The sequence below is a fragment of the Sceloporus occidentalis genome, unplaced genomic scaffold (assembly GCF_023333645.1).
Source record: "Sceloporus occidentalis isolate IW3139 unplaced genomic scaffold, rSceOcc1.0.p SCAF_7, whole genome shotgun sequence".
NCBI lineage: Eukaryota > Metazoa > Chordata > Lepidosauria > Squamata > Phrynosomatidae > Sceloporus > Sceloporus occidentalis.
This window is the reverse complement of record NW_028316987.1, coordinates 24,552,902-24,568,312: the sequence shown is the minus strand read 5'-3', so window position 1 is coordinate 24,568,312 and position 15,411 is coordinate 24,552,902. Positions and strand designations below refer to the sequence as shown.

General features: G+C 41.2%; 1 protein-coding gene across 2 annotated transcripts in view; it reads left to right on the top strand.

Moving 5' to 3' along the window:
* Positions 1-465: 465 nt before the first annotated feature.
* Positions 466-15,411, top strand: part of LOC149309411 (BAG family molecular chaperone regulator 1-like) — a 31,694-nt gene continuing 16,748 nt past the window's right edge. For both annotated transcript variants that reach the window (XR_016281900.1, XM_089532401.1), the window contains exons 1-5: positions 466-647; positions 4,763-4,891; positions 9,550-9,632; positions 10,387-10,500; positions 11,643-11,750. Coding sequence is in view for 1 of the 2 variants with exons in the window: in XM_089532401.1 (XP_089388527.1) it covers positions 605-647; positions 4,763-4,891; positions 9,550-9,632; positions 10,387-10,500; positions 11,643-11,750 (477 nt within the window). In the remaining variant the exon portion in view is untranslated. The remainder of the gene's footprint in view (positions 648-4,762; positions 4,892-9,549; positions 9,633-10,386; positions 10,501-11,642; positions 11,751-15,411) is intronic.

Here is a 15,411-nt window from a genome sequence, read left to right as displayed (position 1 = left end):
ATTGCTCCGGGTCCTAGTCTCTGGAGCAGCAGAAAACAAGCTTGCTCCCTCCTCAATATGACATCCCTTCAAGTATTTAAACAGGGCTATCATATCCCCTCTTAACCTTCTCTTCTCCAGGCTAAACATCCCCAGCTCCCTGAGTCTTTACTCATAAGGCTTGGTTTCCAGGCCCTTCAATCTTTTAGTCACCAACACACTCCAGTTTCTCAACATCCTTTTTGAATTGTGATGCCCAGAACTGGACACAATCTTCCAAGTGGGGCCTGACCAGAGCAGAATAGAGTGGCCCTATGACTTCCATTGATCTCTAGAGACTACAGCCAGGCCTTGTTGTGAGGCGCCCAGGCCTGCTGTCAGGCGCCACTCCCAAGGCGAGGCTTTCTAGGCCAAGAAGGGAGGCCTCTCCCTTACATGGACTCCTCCTCCTCCTCCTCCTCCTCCTTCCTTGGTAGGCGGCTCCTTTCCTCTCTTCCTCAGCCTGGACTGAGCCTCCTTCTACCGGGGCCGCCTTTAGTTCCAGGCCTGGGAAGGAAGAAGGGAAGCCGAGGAGGAGGAGGCCTGAGGCGGCTCTTTGGGAAAGAGAAGCGGCGACAGGGCGGCCATGGCTTTGCCAGGAGAGGCCCTGACGGTGACGGTCACCTATGGTAAGGGAGGCCTCACTTTGGCTGGAGAAATAACCCGGTTTGATACCGCTTTCAGTGTGCCTTGGCTGAAGGCTATGGAATTCTGGGAATTGGAGTTTGTTGTGGGGCCCCTGGGCCCCACAACAAACTCCAATTCCCAGAATTCCATAGCCTTCAGCCAAGGCACACTGAAAGCCCATAGTGAATGATTATGACATTATTAGAGAATCATGGGTAATACTTGCCCATAGAAAATCCCCATGATTCCCTATGGGCAAGTATGCTTTCTCTATGAGCAAGTGCTGGCTTTTCTCTTAGTACATCCCTTGTTTATGGTCCAAAACACACTGCAGAAACAATCCATCTTGAGGCAGCTTTAACTGCCCTGGCTCAATGCTTGGGGATCCTGGGGATTGTAGTTCATTGAACGCCTCTCTTTCATTCGAAACCAAGATGTATATTTCATGTTGTTCCCTGGCATCAAGGGATGCCATTGTCATTGGACAGCCGTACAGCGTTCATATTCCTTCCACACCGAGACCCGACACCGCTGCTATTCCTATATAGCTGATTCGGGGGACATGATATTGAAGGAGGACGTCACCATTCACACGTCGCAATTTTACGAGGATGCCACTTCTCTCAGGCTGCATGGTGTGATATACAGATACCCTTGACAGTTTAAATTCTCCTCCGCAACTGGACGGCTAAATGTCCCTTAATGCGGACATTCAAGTCTGACTTCTGAGTTGTCTCCCATAATCCTGGGGCACAATCTGGCCACTCTTGGTACAGAGAATCCTTCACCATATGAACGGCCTTCAGGATTGTATGCTCAAAAGTCATCAATGGGTCTGTTCCATCTATACCAAGGAACGCTACCATTATTCACTCGGTATCAGCACGATTGTGATCGTCTTGTTGCCCCCTTGGTGAGTTTTGGTACCATCGCCTAGGGACCATCATTTCCAGGGTAAAAGTTTTGACACTTCCTGATTTTGGCCTGTTACAGAAGGCCAAAATAATGCTGCTTCAGGTTTCTTTGGAGGTATGCTATTTAAATGATGCATGGGTCGTAAGAGTCCAGAGGTTGTGCCAAAGCCACACTCCATTCCTAAGCACTGGAGTGCAGCTTTGGTGCAGCTTCCGGATTCTTAGGATGCATGCATCATTTAAACAGCATACCTCCAAAGAGACCCAAAGCAGCTTTATTTTGGCAGTCTGTAACAGGCCATAGTGTCACTTAAGGCACTTGTTGCCTTTTTTACCAAGGACCACTATATATGGTTGACAATACATGTCTGTTCCCACATGGCCCTTACAAAGGGCCCCTGTCGACGCCACTCTCTTCCTTGGAACAGGTTGCAAACAACTGCTTCAATTTCTTTCCATTTTCTGCTCTGGGCAGGAATGCCTTCTGGGGACATCCCTCCGTTTTGAGCCGCCATTTAAGGATCTGGAGATCTCAGGATGTGCATACCTGTCCCATCTCTCCAGGCTGGCTGATGTCAAAACATCCCGCTTTCCTGAACCTCTGGTCCAAGGCATCAATTGGGTGAGGTGGCGATATTTCAGACCTCCACCTACAACCTGACAAGGCTAACTGCTCATTCTGCAAATTTCCTGGGGGTTCTCTCCTGTAAAGGAAATCCTGTGCTCCCCTAATTGCTATGCCCTGTCACTGCATACTTCATGCTTCCTCACACGACCTAGACCTATGTGATAAGGGATTTTGAGCCACTGTTATATTGTCTCTAAGCCCTTCTGTCCATACTGACATGTCGCAGCGCATTAATGCTACAGCTAGAGTTGTTCCTCCTAAGTATTAGGGATAACATTATGACGAGTTCTGTCAGATTGCCTGGTGTTTTGCACCACCTGGCTAGGAATTGGACTTCGTGACGCTCGACGTCTATTCCTGCTCCTCTGCTCTCAACATTTTTGTTCCCACAGCCCATTCATGATGTATTGACAGCATGTCACTCCTGCTATACTGTTTGCCTGTCAGTTCTGGCTGTTCTGGCCATGTCATGATATACTTGATACAACTTCTGCAGGACATCACGTCATGGGATACTGTCCCCACAGGGATTCCTGACATTGGGGTGTCCCTTCACTTTACAATTTGTGACTAGTCTTATTGGCATCACACCAGCCACTGTGATTTTTTCTTTGACATTTCGCCAAGACCTGCATGCTTCATGCTGATAGCCTTGAGCATTACGCTCAGATTCAGCGTGTCTTGTGTGTCACAACAATTGGATCTTACGATCTTCTTACTTTCTTTCTTGTCAGAAATTTGTTGTGACTAGATGAGGTAATATCCCTCTTCTCTGACGTCCACCGCTGTTCCAGAAATTGTTACTGAAGCCCTCCTCCAATTCAGTGTCTTTAGGCTCTCTCTCTCTCTGGATGGACTTCCCAACCATCTCATTGCTGACCACAGATTGTCTGTTTATGCTCCATTAAAAATGACATTTAGCCCTAGACTACTTAGCATTCTAGGCTGTGTCTGTCAATGTCATAATCTCTTCAAGAGGCTTTATCAGGTTACTATCCTTCTAACTACTTTCAAGATTCTTTGAATGACCTGCTATCTAGGTCGGGGTTTTTCCCTGACCTTAGTTTACACCTGCCATTTATTATGGTCTAACTACAGTCTTTGCAACATACAGTTAGCTGGCAAGCCTGTTTTTCTGCCAATGGGCATGTTTCACCTCCATTGGTGACTGTTTCCATTATGTCTCACTATTGGATTTCTGCTCAACTCTGTGGAGTCGTCATTTTAGCAGGACTCTCCGTCCTCATCTTTACATGCCCTTGGGCTTCATTTCCCGAATGGTGATTCTGTTTGGGGTCAATGTGCCTTTCTTGTGTGGCATGGCATTCCCTCCTCCATTGACCAAAACTTGTCAGTCTAACCCATTTCTGTGATTCACAGAGATTTCTCCTTTGGTCTTGGGCTGCTGCTGCTTGGCATCCATGGAACTGAGGGTTTAGGCGGGGAACCGGCTCAATAGGGTAGTTGGAAAGTGGGTGAGGCTACTGCCAAAATTCCTCTAATATCTCAAAGAAGGTTCCGAAGCTAACTGCGCAGGCGCAGAATAACCCATGTGTGTGAATTTGCAGATGACTACTTGAAGAAATATCATTACAGGTAAGCAACCTGTCCATACACACACACACACACCACTCTCTTCCATACCAGCATTCTCTTCCATGCCAGCCACAGATGTTGGCAAAACGGCAGGCATAAACTCTTCTAGAACATGCTTGCATAGCCCGAAAACCCCACAAAAACCTACCTGATATCAACTCAGAAGAAACCGCTCTTGCACACTGTGGGACTTACCCCCAGATATATTAGAATAGGTTAAGGAATCGGCATAGGCACTTGCATGAGAAGGGAGAATTTCTGAGTTCAGACCATGCTGAGCTACCAACAGATGCGTAGTGGATGGCATTTTCCTCATTCCTTTTTTTCTGTGTCAGATAAAATGTAATTTGCTGAGTGACCACTTCTCAGGTGTCAGGATCTTTAGCAGATCATGCCATTAAATGTTATTGCTGACTTTCCTTTTTTCCTTTTATTCTATGCCATTAATATTGGATACGATGCTAATAACGGATTGGTGGTTTATGTAGTTAATGATTATGATTATGTTCAAGTGGCATCATACTGACATCCGTATTATGCAACACGGGGATATGTATTAGTGTATGATGGGACATGTTGTGCTCATACATGATGGGGGGAGAAATGAAAACCTGGCTAGGTAATGAACATTATTCAAGGGAAGAAATGGCAGGGCTCTGAGAAAAAAGGGTGTGAGTAGGCAAGAGTGGATGTGTGAATGTTTTGAGAATGGGCAAATGGGAAGAAGGCCTGCAAAGTCCTGAGAGGGCATATTGCTGTATGCTTTTATGGTAGTTTGGTCTGCAGAAGTCAATTTCGTTTTGTTTACTGAATAAAAAGTTTATCTGTTATCATGCAGATTACTGGTTCAATGAACCGAAGGGAATGGGCAGAACCTGACATCAGGCTCCTATTAGTAGCCCATGAATGAAGATAGTGTCTGTAATTGTAATGGACATTTATTGTACTGCAACCTGAATGTATTTTCATTATTCTTCAGGTAATGAAAAGCATAGCCTTCTGGTTGGTTCTCAAGAAGAAGGTAACCAACCAACTGTACGTGATATGGCTCTCTTAATTGAACAAGTAACTGGAGTTCCAATGTCCTTTCAGAAATTGATATATAAAGGTAGGTAATATTTTTTAAACATTTGCAGGATAATTCTTTGCTTGGCTAGGAGGAAATAAATCTCCTTGAGTTCAGCACAGCATACCCTTAGGTGCATTTGTATGGTACTGCATTGTATGCGTTAAATATGATATCATTAGCCTGACTTAAAATATCATGTTTTTTGATGCTCACTTTTATGGTTGCTTCACCAGTGCAACAATCAAAATGGCCCCAAAACCTACCTTAAAAACCAGGAAACCCTCTCCAGAAGAAGGATTCCCAATGTGCTGGAGAGCATGGAACTAAGCAGAGATCCATCCAGCCTTTCCCAGCACTGAGGCCATTTGTAATAGCAGCGCCCTGCAGGGTCCTATTTATTTATTTAATTGTTTTATTAATTCATATCCCACTTTTCTCCCAGTAGTGGGACTGAAGTCAGCTAACAACATATTAAAAAACAAGAGAGGTTAAAAACTATACTAAACCTTAATAACAGTGTAAATAAGAAAATTATTTTAAAAGTAATTAAACAGTTTATAAAGTGAAAACATTAAAATTTATTTAAAACCAATACAAACCATTAAACAGCACAGCGCATCATTAAAAGCCTATCCTATTCAGTTTCTAAAAGCCTAGTAGCACAAAAATGTTTTCCTTTACCGACTGAAGGAGAGCCAGAAGGAAGACATCCTGGACTCTGTAGGAAAGGAGTTCCAAAGACTGGGAACAGCCACCAAGAAGGCCATCTCCTTTGTACCCACCAAATAAGCATGAGAATGTGGTGGGATAGAGAGAGGGACATCACCACAGTATCTTTAAACTCGAATGGGCTCATAAGGGGAGATATGGCCCTTCAAATAGCCTAAACCCAAGCTGTATCAGGCCTTATAGGTCAAAGAGCCTCAGCTGCCGTAGCTGCATCTCTCAATACAGCACCTTGGCCATACGTTCAATTTTAAATACCTCTGTATAGATTTCTGCATCTTACGTATATGTGAGTGGGGGAAATTAATTGCTAGTTTTTATACTTCTGTTTTTCTGTAGTATCTCCCTCCATGAGTATTCATTTTATTTTTGTTGAAGGTGGATGGAGGCAGTTTATATATTTGAGTTATATGGGGTAAAATCAAGATTTAATTTGGTCTAATTATTATTTTCAGTATGTATTTTAAAATACATTATACTTCATCATCTTAATCTGGGGTGAACTACACAAGGCCTACAGGCCACATGCACTGCTAATACTTTTTGCAGCCTCCAGCCCTACATTTCTTCAATTGTTATTGAGCTACTGAAGTTTCTTGGGGCAGTGGCAAAAAAGTCCTATTTTGTTTACAAATACGGTACATAATCCTTCCATGTCTTTTTCTCAAAGAAAACTAGCTATACACAGCAACAACAGTTTTAAAGCAAAAGTTTCCTTCTTGGTACTGCATCTCTCAGGTGCAGCCTCGGTAGGTTGGGGTTCAGTGCAACCATCACCAGCCCAAAAAAAAATGTTGCCTAGTCTTGTTCAAATGAGAGGAGGTTTTACACTCAGACCCTTACAATTTTAAAAAATAAGCTCTTTTTCTTATTATCTTCCTTAATAATTTGCCTTGACTGTGTATTCCTGCATGGCAGGGGGTTGGACTGGATGGCCCTCGCAATCTCTTCCAACTCCATGATAGCTAGCCTGCATATTGGGTTTATTTTAGAAGCACCCAGTTTAAGATTTCAGATGTACCAATAAAAAGACTGTGTAGTTTAAACATGTCTAGCAAATAACAGCATCATCTTTTTATGAGACTCTGCTTATGGCTGTGGAGTCTATGGCCTGTTACAGACTGCCAAAATAAAGCTGCTTCGGGTCTCTTTGGAGGTATGCTGTTTAAATGATGCATGGGTCCTAAGAGTCCGGAGGTTGCGCCAAAGCCACACTCCATTCCTAAGCACTGGAGTGCAGCTTTGGTGCAGCTTCCGGATTCTTAGGGTGCATGCATCATTTAAAAAGCATGCCTCCAAAGAGACTCGAAGCAGCTTTATTTTGGCAGTCTGTAACAGGCCTATGTTTCCATTATCATTCAAAATATTCACTGTAGGGTTTTCAGAATTTGGTTCATTCCTGGTTTTTGGCAACTGTCGTGTTCTGTGTAGTTTGCTGTAACATGGTGTTTATAAAATCTTTTATGATCGTATTTTTGTATATGAATTTATGAACTTTGTGTAAAATATGCATATTTAGTGGACGACAATAATGTGTGTTAGGATCTGTTCAACTTGATAGGTCACATGTAGGCCTTCTGTTAGTATTTTAAATTTATTGTAGCATACAGTATTTGATTTTAAAGGGGAAGCCTTGACGTTGTTTCTATTGTTGGCGTTGTGCCTTCAATTTGTTTTCGACTTATGGTGACCCTATCATGGGACTTTCTTGGCAAGATTTGTTCAAGGGAGGTGTAATGACAGGGCCTCCAGTCATTGGAAGACTTCTGCCAGGTAATAAAAGTAAACTGGGAGGAAGGCACATGCAAATAAGTAATGACATCACAGCTGACGGAAGACTCACTTGACCAATCAGTGAGCAGGAGTGAGAGTTTATTCCAGAAGCTTCTAAGAGAAAAAGTCTCTGAGACCAGGTGACAGTTGGAGAGTGGCAGTTGTCTTCAGCAATTAGTAGTTTCTACAGTGAGAATTTAAGGAGGGAATGTCTCCCTCGAGTTAGTCTTACAGGTTAGGACAACTGCAGTGTTATGCCTATAGCAAGAAGGCATAATTCAGGCAGATAGTCTATGCTAAGCTAAGACCTGTAAATATATTTTAAATCCATCAAGGCCAGCATATTACATCAATATATCAATTAGGTGAGAATGTGTCAGATTAGAACGTTTAGTCCTCATTTATTATTTTTCGGGTTGCTTGCATGAAACAAATACTTTTAGAATTACACATATTGTACCTGCAAAGCCTTTAGGATCTTGCATGATTTATATCTTTATGTTCTGTTTTGTTTAATTATAATAAACTTCCTTAATAGTATCTGCTACTTCGACACTCCTTTACACATGTCTTAGCTCGGTTGATGCTTGAGAAGATTAGCAAGAGTAGAAGTCTTTAACAAGTGCCAGTGTATGTTAAGGGAAATCCAATACGAATTCACTGGATGGTGGCAGCGTGATTCGAGGATCTCCAGAGGTCATCTTCAACTCGACAAGGATAGGAACATAGACCAGGAGACCCAGGGAGAAGCTAAGGAACTGCTGGGACTAAGAGCCAAGGCAGGCCTGCTGTTTGGCTGCTTAGACCATGGAGGGATCATCACAGGAGGTTTGCCATTAGCTTCCCCTGAGGCTGAAAAAGTACATGCCCAAGGCCACCCAGTGGGGTTTCGTGGCCAAACAGGGACTCAAACTATGTTCTCCAGTGTCCTGGTCCAGCACTCAAACCACTACGCCACACTTGCTCTCTTGACATTATTACTCCTGCTTTAATTCTGAAACCTTCCCTCCCAGTTTAACATACCAGGATTTTAGGAGGCAAAAATAGTGAGCACCAACAGTTGTAAAATACAGATGCCATAAATTCTCAAATACTTAAATATCAAAGAAATATTGGGGGGAAATCAGTGATTTCCTTGGTTTTCTGTTTTTACTTACATCTTGCTTTTTATGATAACTTCTAAATTTGTTCGTCATAGAAAAGAAGATTTTTAAAAAGGATAAATGTGTTTTGTAATGATTTGTATGAGTCCAGACTGGTATATAATAGCACTAGGTGGGTGACTTACTTCGATCTCACCTTGATATTGCATCTTCCCTGCTTCTCCTCTGAGCCATGCAAGGGGAGGAATTTGGAGGCTTGATGGCCATCTGTCGGGGATGCTTTGATTGAGAGTTCCTGCATGGCAGGGGGCTTGGACTGGATGACCCTTGGGGCTCTTCCAACTCTGTGATTCTATGATTCTCGCTCTTGCTTAACAGCAGTTCATTGCATCATCCTGATTGACAACCATTAATGAAAGCTGCTTCCACACTGCAGGAATAATCAAGTTAGACACTACCTTAACTGCCATAACTCAGTGCTGTGGAATTCTGGGAATTGTAGTTTGTTGTGGCCCCAGAGCTCTCTGACAGAGAAGGCTAAATGTCCCACAAAACTACAATTCTCAAAATTCTATACATTAGCCATGGCAGATAAAGTGGTGTCAAACTGGATTATTTATGTAGTGAGGATGCAGCCCACAGTAATGTTCACTGTAGTTTGTTGATTAGGGTGACACAATGAATTGCTGTTAAGCAAAATGGGAACAAAGGCTTCCAAACTCCTCCCTTTGCATGGCTCAGAGGAGGATTGGGGAAGGTGCAATATCAAGGTGAGATCAAAGGATGGGCCAAAACAGATGGCCTTTTTGCACTGCCAAATGCTCCCAAGCTGCCTGGAAGCTGCCTGGCCATTTACACAGGGGCTGGTTTCCAGGCGCTCCAGCAGCATGGTGTTCATACACTGCATACAACAGCAAATCATTTTGAGGTATTTTGATGAAAATATGTGATATTTAACAGTTTTATATAAGTATTTATTCATAGAAGATATGATAATTATATCTGATTCCATATTTTGAATTAGTTTAAAATATTAAACTTTTTGTCACATTATAGTTTCCAAAATAAGTGTGTGGGTTTGTTTTTTCCTCCTAGGAAGATCCCTAAAAGAAATGGAGCAGCCGTTGTCCACATTTGGAGTGAAAAATGGTTGTAAAGTCATGCTTATTGGAAAAAGGGTAACTGTACCATACTAAATGTTTTTATTCAGTGATACTAGAGTCTCCAAATCACTTACCTGTGATTGATTTCTCACTTGAAATGTAGTTTAAGGGGAATGGAGTTACATCAAACCTGTGCCTTGGATCCAAAGAAGCATGAGCAGAAGATTATTTGCATTTCTCTATTAACCCTTGTGCAAGTATTGGCCCAAGCCATGTATTAGGCCTTATTTTACAGTATATAGAGAGAATAAAATAATGAAAAATATAGCCTGCGTGTAGAATAAGATACCCAAAAACATCTAACCCTAAGCAGTTTACAAAGTATAAGCTAATCTGGGTACTCATTTTAGCGACCTCGGAAGGATGCAAGCCTGAGTTGAGCTTGAACCCTTTTGCTGGTGTTGAACTCGCAACCTTATGGTTTGTGAGTGAGTGGCTGCAGTACAGTCATTTAACCACTGATGCAGGGCTCCTGATGCTTTGCTCACTTTTCTTTCGCTCAGGAAAATGATAGTGGTAACAAATAAATTGCTACTAGAGTTTGCCAGTACCTATATTTGTTTTCACATGCTTGTACCTTTCAAATAGTGAATCTATTATTTTTAAATTACTTAAGATGATGCATAACTGTAATAAATAGACAGAGCCCAGTGATCTGAATTGCATCCTTGAGCCTTTAAGCATGTGCTATCATACATTCTTTATTGAATAAAATACCTCAAATCCTCAGTCAATGAAATGATATATATTTTTTCTTTTTAATGCACAGAAGAGTCCTGATGAAGAGGCCGAACTGAAGAAATTAAAAGATTTGGAATTGTCAGCGGAACAGGTAGCAAAGAAAATAGAGGAAGTTAATAAAGAACTTGGAGGTATTCAGAAAGTGAGTTGCTTTATTGGTGAAATAGTTCATTTGCCTTTATATCTTTTCGTTGCTGGTATAACCATTGTGATAGTGTTGATGGAATGCAGTTCCATGTATGAGAGGGGACTCTTCCTTGTGTGTTAGAAGAAGGGAATCTAATCCATCCTGCATGTGTGTGAATAGAAGAGAATCTTCGTGGGAAAATGTCTGTGAATGGGGAAGTGTGAATCAATGACAATGCATAAGGGATGGTTGTGTGTTTGTGGGTGTAGGTGTGAGTGAGAGAGAGGGTAGAGAAGAACATGGGAGTGTGAAAACAGAGAAAATAAAGGAAGACACGTCTGTGTGTAAAAACAGAGGAGGGTGTATCTTTAAATGGGGAAGGTGTTTCAAACAGTGAGAATGTGAGAGAGTGGTTTATCAGTGAAAATATAGGGAGATTGTGTGTGATAGAGACAAACAGATAATAAGAAGAGTGAATAGGAGAAGGTATGCCTATGTGATCAAATAGGGGAAAACATGAGTGTTCATATATATGAAAATGGGCAGAGCATGCAGAGGGATGAGAATGGTCAATGATATATACCATGGGCCCTTGGTATTCTCTGGGTTTTGGTATCAGTACCCCTATGGATACCAAAATCCATAGATGCTTAGATCCCATTAAATACAATGGCATAGTAAATGGTGTTTCTTATATAAAATGGCAGTATCAAAGGCCCCATACAAGCAGGCCAAAATAGAGCTGCTTCGGGTCACTTTGGAGGTATGCTATTTAAATGATGCATTCATCCTAAGAGTCCGGAAGGCTGCGCTAAAGCTGCACTCCAGTCCTTAGGACTGGATCGTAGCTTTGGCACAGCTTCCGGACTCTTAGGACGCATGCATCATTTAAACAGCATACCTCCAGAGTGAACCGAAGCAGCATTATTTTGGCCTATCTGTATGGGGCCAAAGTTACCTTTTTGGAAGCTATGGATGGTTGAATCTGTGGGTCAAGTATGCATTTATGAGAGAATGAATAAATGGGGAGAAAATGAGAATGAACAGACATACATGTGTGACAGTGATCTGTATATGATTTGTTCAGTTAATGTTAACAACATTCATGTAGCCATCATAGATCTTAGAAATGGATTAAATGTACATTTTCCACTCAGGGTTTTCTGGAAAAGAATCTTCAAACTGAAGCACTTCACCAGTTGGACAAGCGTATAAAGGGAACTGCTGAGCAGTTCATGAAAATTCTGGAACAGATTGATGCTATTGTGAGTAAATGATTATTTCAGTTTGTTATGGCTCTCCGAGAAATCTCAGTTGGTTTTAGTGTATTTTTTGTAATGAAGCCTGCCTTTGGAAATATTAGGTTTACGTAATCTGATGGGAAACACAAAATGAATAGTTTATGAGGCTTTCAAAAATTTGCTGTTGTCCTTTTCTTGAGTGGACATCTGCAGCACAGTGGCACCACAGCAATACTTACCGGTATGTGTGCCTTTTCTGCAAAACCCTGTATTGATAGCCTTTCAAATTCATTACTATAGTGTAGCCTTCTTTAACTGGTGGCCTCAAAATGTGTTGGCCTACAACTGTTATCATTCCTTGCCATAATAGCTTTGAGAACCCAGAGGGGGGCCATTCTCCCTGGATCATATGTGTTAATTTTGGGGGGGAGGTAGTTTATGCTGGCTAGGGATAATGTGAGTTGTTGGCAACCCAACGTGAGAATGCTGATTTAGAGAAGAGTGTTGAATTTAGTTGAAAGCTTATTCGAACCAGACCTAAATATACTTTGAGTAGGCCAACTGAAATCAATGGAACTGGTTTGACTAAGTCTAGTTATAAGAGCATTTACCTGTCACACCTTGTGCACTAAGTTGATGGGGGAGACACGTGAGGCCCCCATGGCTGTCTTTGTGGCTCAGATTTATTCTTTTTCTGGGCAAAAGGCTGAATTGCCTGTCCTATAAGATTTCAGAAATTGGCTATCCATACCTTAAATAGACCTCAGCCCTCATCCACAACCCACACTGTTTAACGTCAAAGAAACTCCGAACCAGAAGTGGACTTTGGATAAACTCTAGTTTTGCTTTGCTTTGCCCTCCATATTTTGGGGCATTTTTGGTGATCCTTGCACCAAAGAGAAGTAGAATTATGCACTTGTTGGATTTGCCCATCCTATACTAGAGATTTTGACTTTCTGTTTTGAACAATACATGGTGAGTTGTTTTCACGTCCCTGAGCAGGGATTTGGAAAAAGCATTTTCCAGTGCTATATAGGAGAAGCAAAACATCTTCCTTGTATGTTTTGATTTCTGATGCACTACTTTAGATTGATGTCAAAAAATAATAAATGCAGATACATTTAGAAACTATTGAAATTTCTCAAAGTTACAAGAAATTGTTGATATCTGTGAGAACAAAATGTTTTTCTCTTCAGATGTTTTAAGGTTGGACAATCCTACAAGACACTATTATGAACAACTTAAAGAGCACTTTGTATGAAGTTGCTAAGGACCATTCAGAGCTTCCCATTGATCAGTGATTGGTCAGAGGTTACATAACGCTCTTCTTATGGTGTTATTCATGAATGATGGTTTCCATACACCAGTATGTATGCATACATGTATTGCATGTTTGACATCAGAATTAATTAAATGTTTTTATTTTACTGAATTAGTATGTAGTGTGATTATATGCACCAAAATGGATACATACTCTCTTCTCATGCACAATTCTGTCTGCTTTTTTCTACACAGAAATAAAATCTACACAAGTGATGTATATATTAATATATGGAACATTTTCTTGCCTTAAGCTTGGGCTATGGAATCCATTTGAATAGCAATATATTATATGTACTCTAAATAACATATAATAAAATGGATATATATTAGACACAGAATAATGCCCAACTTGGAGTTATAAAAGTGAGCTCTTATGAGAGTTCATTTTCTCTCCCAAAATATTATTTCCCAACAGCTTGCTTCAGTCTCCACAATTAATTACAAATCAGGTTGAAGTTTTCATTTAGCCACAAGTTATGCTCAGTGTCATTCCAGTAATAGTTTTTATAACCTAACCTTAAATATATGCTATATTTTAACAGATTTATTTAAGGCACGTAAAAATTTAAACCAATGTAAAACATACCAACAAGTTAGTTACAGTATTTAATATCAATAGTAACATCACAGCACTTAGCGTATGGAATTTATTCATCTGTTCCTACTGAAAGAGCTAACAATAAGATTCCTTGCTCACATCAAACTATCAGCAGAAGAGGAAGAAATAAAACACAACAACCATAATGCACTTCAGGCAGCCCACTCTCCAGCAGTAGCAGCAGGAGACCCACCACCAAGGTCTCACTTCTTAAGCCAAGAAAAGGCATCCTATGGCAGCTCACCTTTTGGCTATCTCTAGGCTGCATATCACCAGAACAACCAATATGGAAAAAGCCACTTCTTTGGAAGATGCTGCATTAAAGGGATATATTTGTAATTTTAGTATATGTGCTGCTGAAGCGAGCTCTGGGATATATTTCTAAGGTGCTTTCACATACAAAAAGTAGTCTGTAGGCTGAAAACATTAATCTCTCCATAAGAGTACATAAGTACATGTGGGCTGCATCCCCACTGCAGAAATAATCCATCTTGACATCACTTTAACTGCTATAGCTCAATGCTGTGAAATTCTGGAATTTATAGTTTGTTGTGGCATTAGAGCTCTCTGACAGAGAAGGCTAAATGCTTCACAGAACCACAGTTCCCAGAATTCCATAGCACTGAGCCATGGTAGTTAAAGTGTTGTGAGACTGGATTATTTTTGCAGTGCCGATGCAGCCTCAGAGGGGGGTACAAAGTCTTTTTGCAGTTCCTTCTGGAATAAGGCTAGGCAGGTGGAAGCAGCCAAACCTTGATGCCAAGTGCAGGCTATCTACCTTCACTTAGCTAAACAGTAGTTCTTTAACACATAATTGGGAGGGTTTTCTACGAAATATTTATTACATGTTTGTGAATGTTACAGCTAGATTATTTAAACAGCAAAATATTTATTCTCTTTGTCAGGATGTGCTTTTGAAACTCTGTTAACATCTTCTTTTTAAAAAGCAAATGGTTAATTTTTCCATGTTCTCTATAATAGTGTTGATGTTCTAATCCCAACGGTATTCACTGACTATGAGAATGGAATCAAACACACCTATGCTAACAGTCAACAATATATTTGTATAATTAATACTTAAACAACTTGCTCATTCATGCGAGAATAACCTTAAAAATGAATCGATGTCCTTATACAATTTAAGAGGGCAAATGTGTGGTGCCTCAGTCAATGTCCCCATAATTACTGGAAAATCTGTATTTTGCCATTCAAGGTACCTGTTGTCTTTGAAGAGGTTTGGCTTCAAATCCCTCCTCCCACGAAAAGAGCTGGACTTAGATCCCAGCTTCTGCAGAAAGGCCCATCTCTCTCTCTCTCTCTCTCTCTCTCTCTCTCTCTCTCTCTCTGTAACACACACACATCAGTAAAGGAAAGGGATCAGAAGTGTGCAGGGGCAGGATGGTAGAGGCAAAGGACCAAAGCTCTCCCAACTCCCACAGATGTACACAATTCAGGGGAAGCTTTATGCCAGCCCTGCAGTGGGCAGGGGGGAGTATGATTAAAGAAACACACAGAAAAAGGCTGACAGACACTGCTCCACCCCACTTCTGCCCTCCCGGAAAGAGTCTGGCATGGCTTTGGGTATGTCAGATACCCTGATCTCAAAGCATGCTGAAATTTGCAATAGGATTTCATTGTTTTTTGCCCTGTCTAGCACTGGAATGTCTGCAGGACTGCTGGAAATAATGACGCACATGTAATTAGTATTTTATAGGACTTCACAATATTTGAAGAGTAAGTTCGAGTTTTGTGAATTCTAAAAAC